Source organism: Monopterus albus, unplaced genomic scaffold (genome assembly GCF_001952655.1).
Source record: "Monopterus albus unplaced genomic scaffold, M_albus_1.0 scaffold170.1, whole genome shotgun sequence".
In the NCBI taxonomy this organism is placed as follows: Eukaryota; Metazoa; Chordata; class Actinopteri; order Synbranchiformes; family Synbranchidae; genus Monopterus; species Monopterus albus.
In genome coordinates this window covers 221,484-223,040 of record NW_018128050.1, presented here as the reverse complement: position 1 = coordinate 223,040, position 1,557 = coordinate 221,484, and the positions used below count along the sequence as shown (strand labels likewise).

The 1,557-nt window shown below is 53.6% G+C and overlaps 1 protein-coding gene across 1 annotated transcript in view; it reads left to right on the top strand.

The window, feature by feature from the left end:
• LOC109969131 (uncharacterized) overlaps positions 1–623 on the top strand; it is a gene marked incomplete at its 3' end in the record, with an annotated part of 14,860 nt that extends 14,237 nt beyond the window's left edge. Inside the window, exon 14 of the mRNA XM_020615812.1 lies at positions 468–623. Within this exon, the coding sequence (XP_020471468.1) occupies positions 468–623 (156 nt within the window). The remainder of the gene's footprint in view (positions 1–467) is intronic.
• Positions 624–1,557: the final 934 nt, after the last annotated feature.

Here is a 1,557-nt window from a genome sequence, read left to right as displayed (position 1 = left end):
GGGTCTATTTGAGTGAGCCGTGAACGCGCACATATCCAGGATTGGTTACACCTGGCTTGATGAATCCGTGTCTGCTCATCCTGGCTTGGTCTTTGTGCAACCAATTAAGCCTGGACTCACGTGTTTTGGATTCATTGAGCTCAGCTCAGTCATTTATCCTGGATGTCTTAATCCTACTTTTGTGCAACAGGCCCCTGATCTCAAAAACACTAAACATGACAGTCAATTAGCTAGTTAGCAGGCTAGCTGCTAGATCCTATAATGCAAGTGTTCTGTATTGATTGAGGTAACGCCAACATTAGCTTAACTATGCTAATAGGCTGTGCATCATAATCAGGTAAAGTTAATCTCAGTGGAACAGTGTGACAGCCTCTCCGAGGGTCTGATTAATGTCAGTCTTTCACTACAGCCACAGCAGAACCCTCTCCTCACCACCTCCTCTCCTTCTTCCTCCTCCTCCTCCTCAGGATCTGAAGTATCCTCCTGTGGGGATGGAGAGTGTAGCAGACGGCGCCTCCTCCTGGCCCTGGTTCCACCTGATGAATGAAGCCATGGAGGGCCGCCTGGCGAGCAGTGCCCCTCTCCTAACCCCCGTCACCCAGGACGATGAGCAGCACCCTGCAGCACCCTGACCCCCCCCCCAGACACAGGCCTCGTCCCACCCCTCCCCCTCCCCCCTCCTCCTCTTCAGACTATGGACAAGAGGCGTTCGGCGACTCCGCAGAGCAGAACCAGCGGACTTCAGAGCCATGCGACGGGCCACTGGGAGGACTGGAGCGGGAGTGGGAGATGGTGGAGAGGCAGAGGGTGGCGCTGGAGCGAGAGAGGGAGATGGTGGAGAGAGATAGGGCGACTGTGGAGAGAGAGAGAGCGGCAGTGCAGGCGGAGAGGCTGTGGCTGGAGAGGGAGAGGGCGGCGGTGGAGCGGGACAGGGCCATGGTAGAGCAAGAGAGGGCGGCACTGGGCAGAGAGAGGGAGGTGCTGGACCAGAGAGCCTTGATGCTGAACTCCGTAGGACACTCCGGACACCTCAACACCCTCATGTAGACCACCAGACTCTGGGGATGTAGACCATCCCTGTAGAGACATTACCCATGGTCTGTTGTGGTGGTCTGGATCCCCTGTGTCGAATAAGACCACAGAGGAAATGTAGACCTGGTGCACCACTGTGCAGAGCCACGTGATGGCTGTGGGTCTTCCATACAGAGTTGGTGAAGGACAGAGACCGGGCCTCGCTGGGTCTGCAGGTATAAGAAGTCTCAACAGGAGGGCTGCACAATTACTAGTGTCACAGTTTCAGTCATGGCTTCACTGTTATTTAAGGTCAAGACTGGGCATCCTACGCAGGAAATGTTTCAGCTGTGTTTGTCTTGCCTCCATCTCTCATGTGTCTGATGGAACCAGTACACTTCTGCTTTAATCAGTACAGCTGTCTACACAGGCCACAGAGCAGTTCGCTTATTAAGCACACCTGAAGCTTCTTGTTAGGGTTATAGGCCTCGTGCCTTCACCACGGCGGTGTTTTTATATATATATATATATATATATATATCTGCC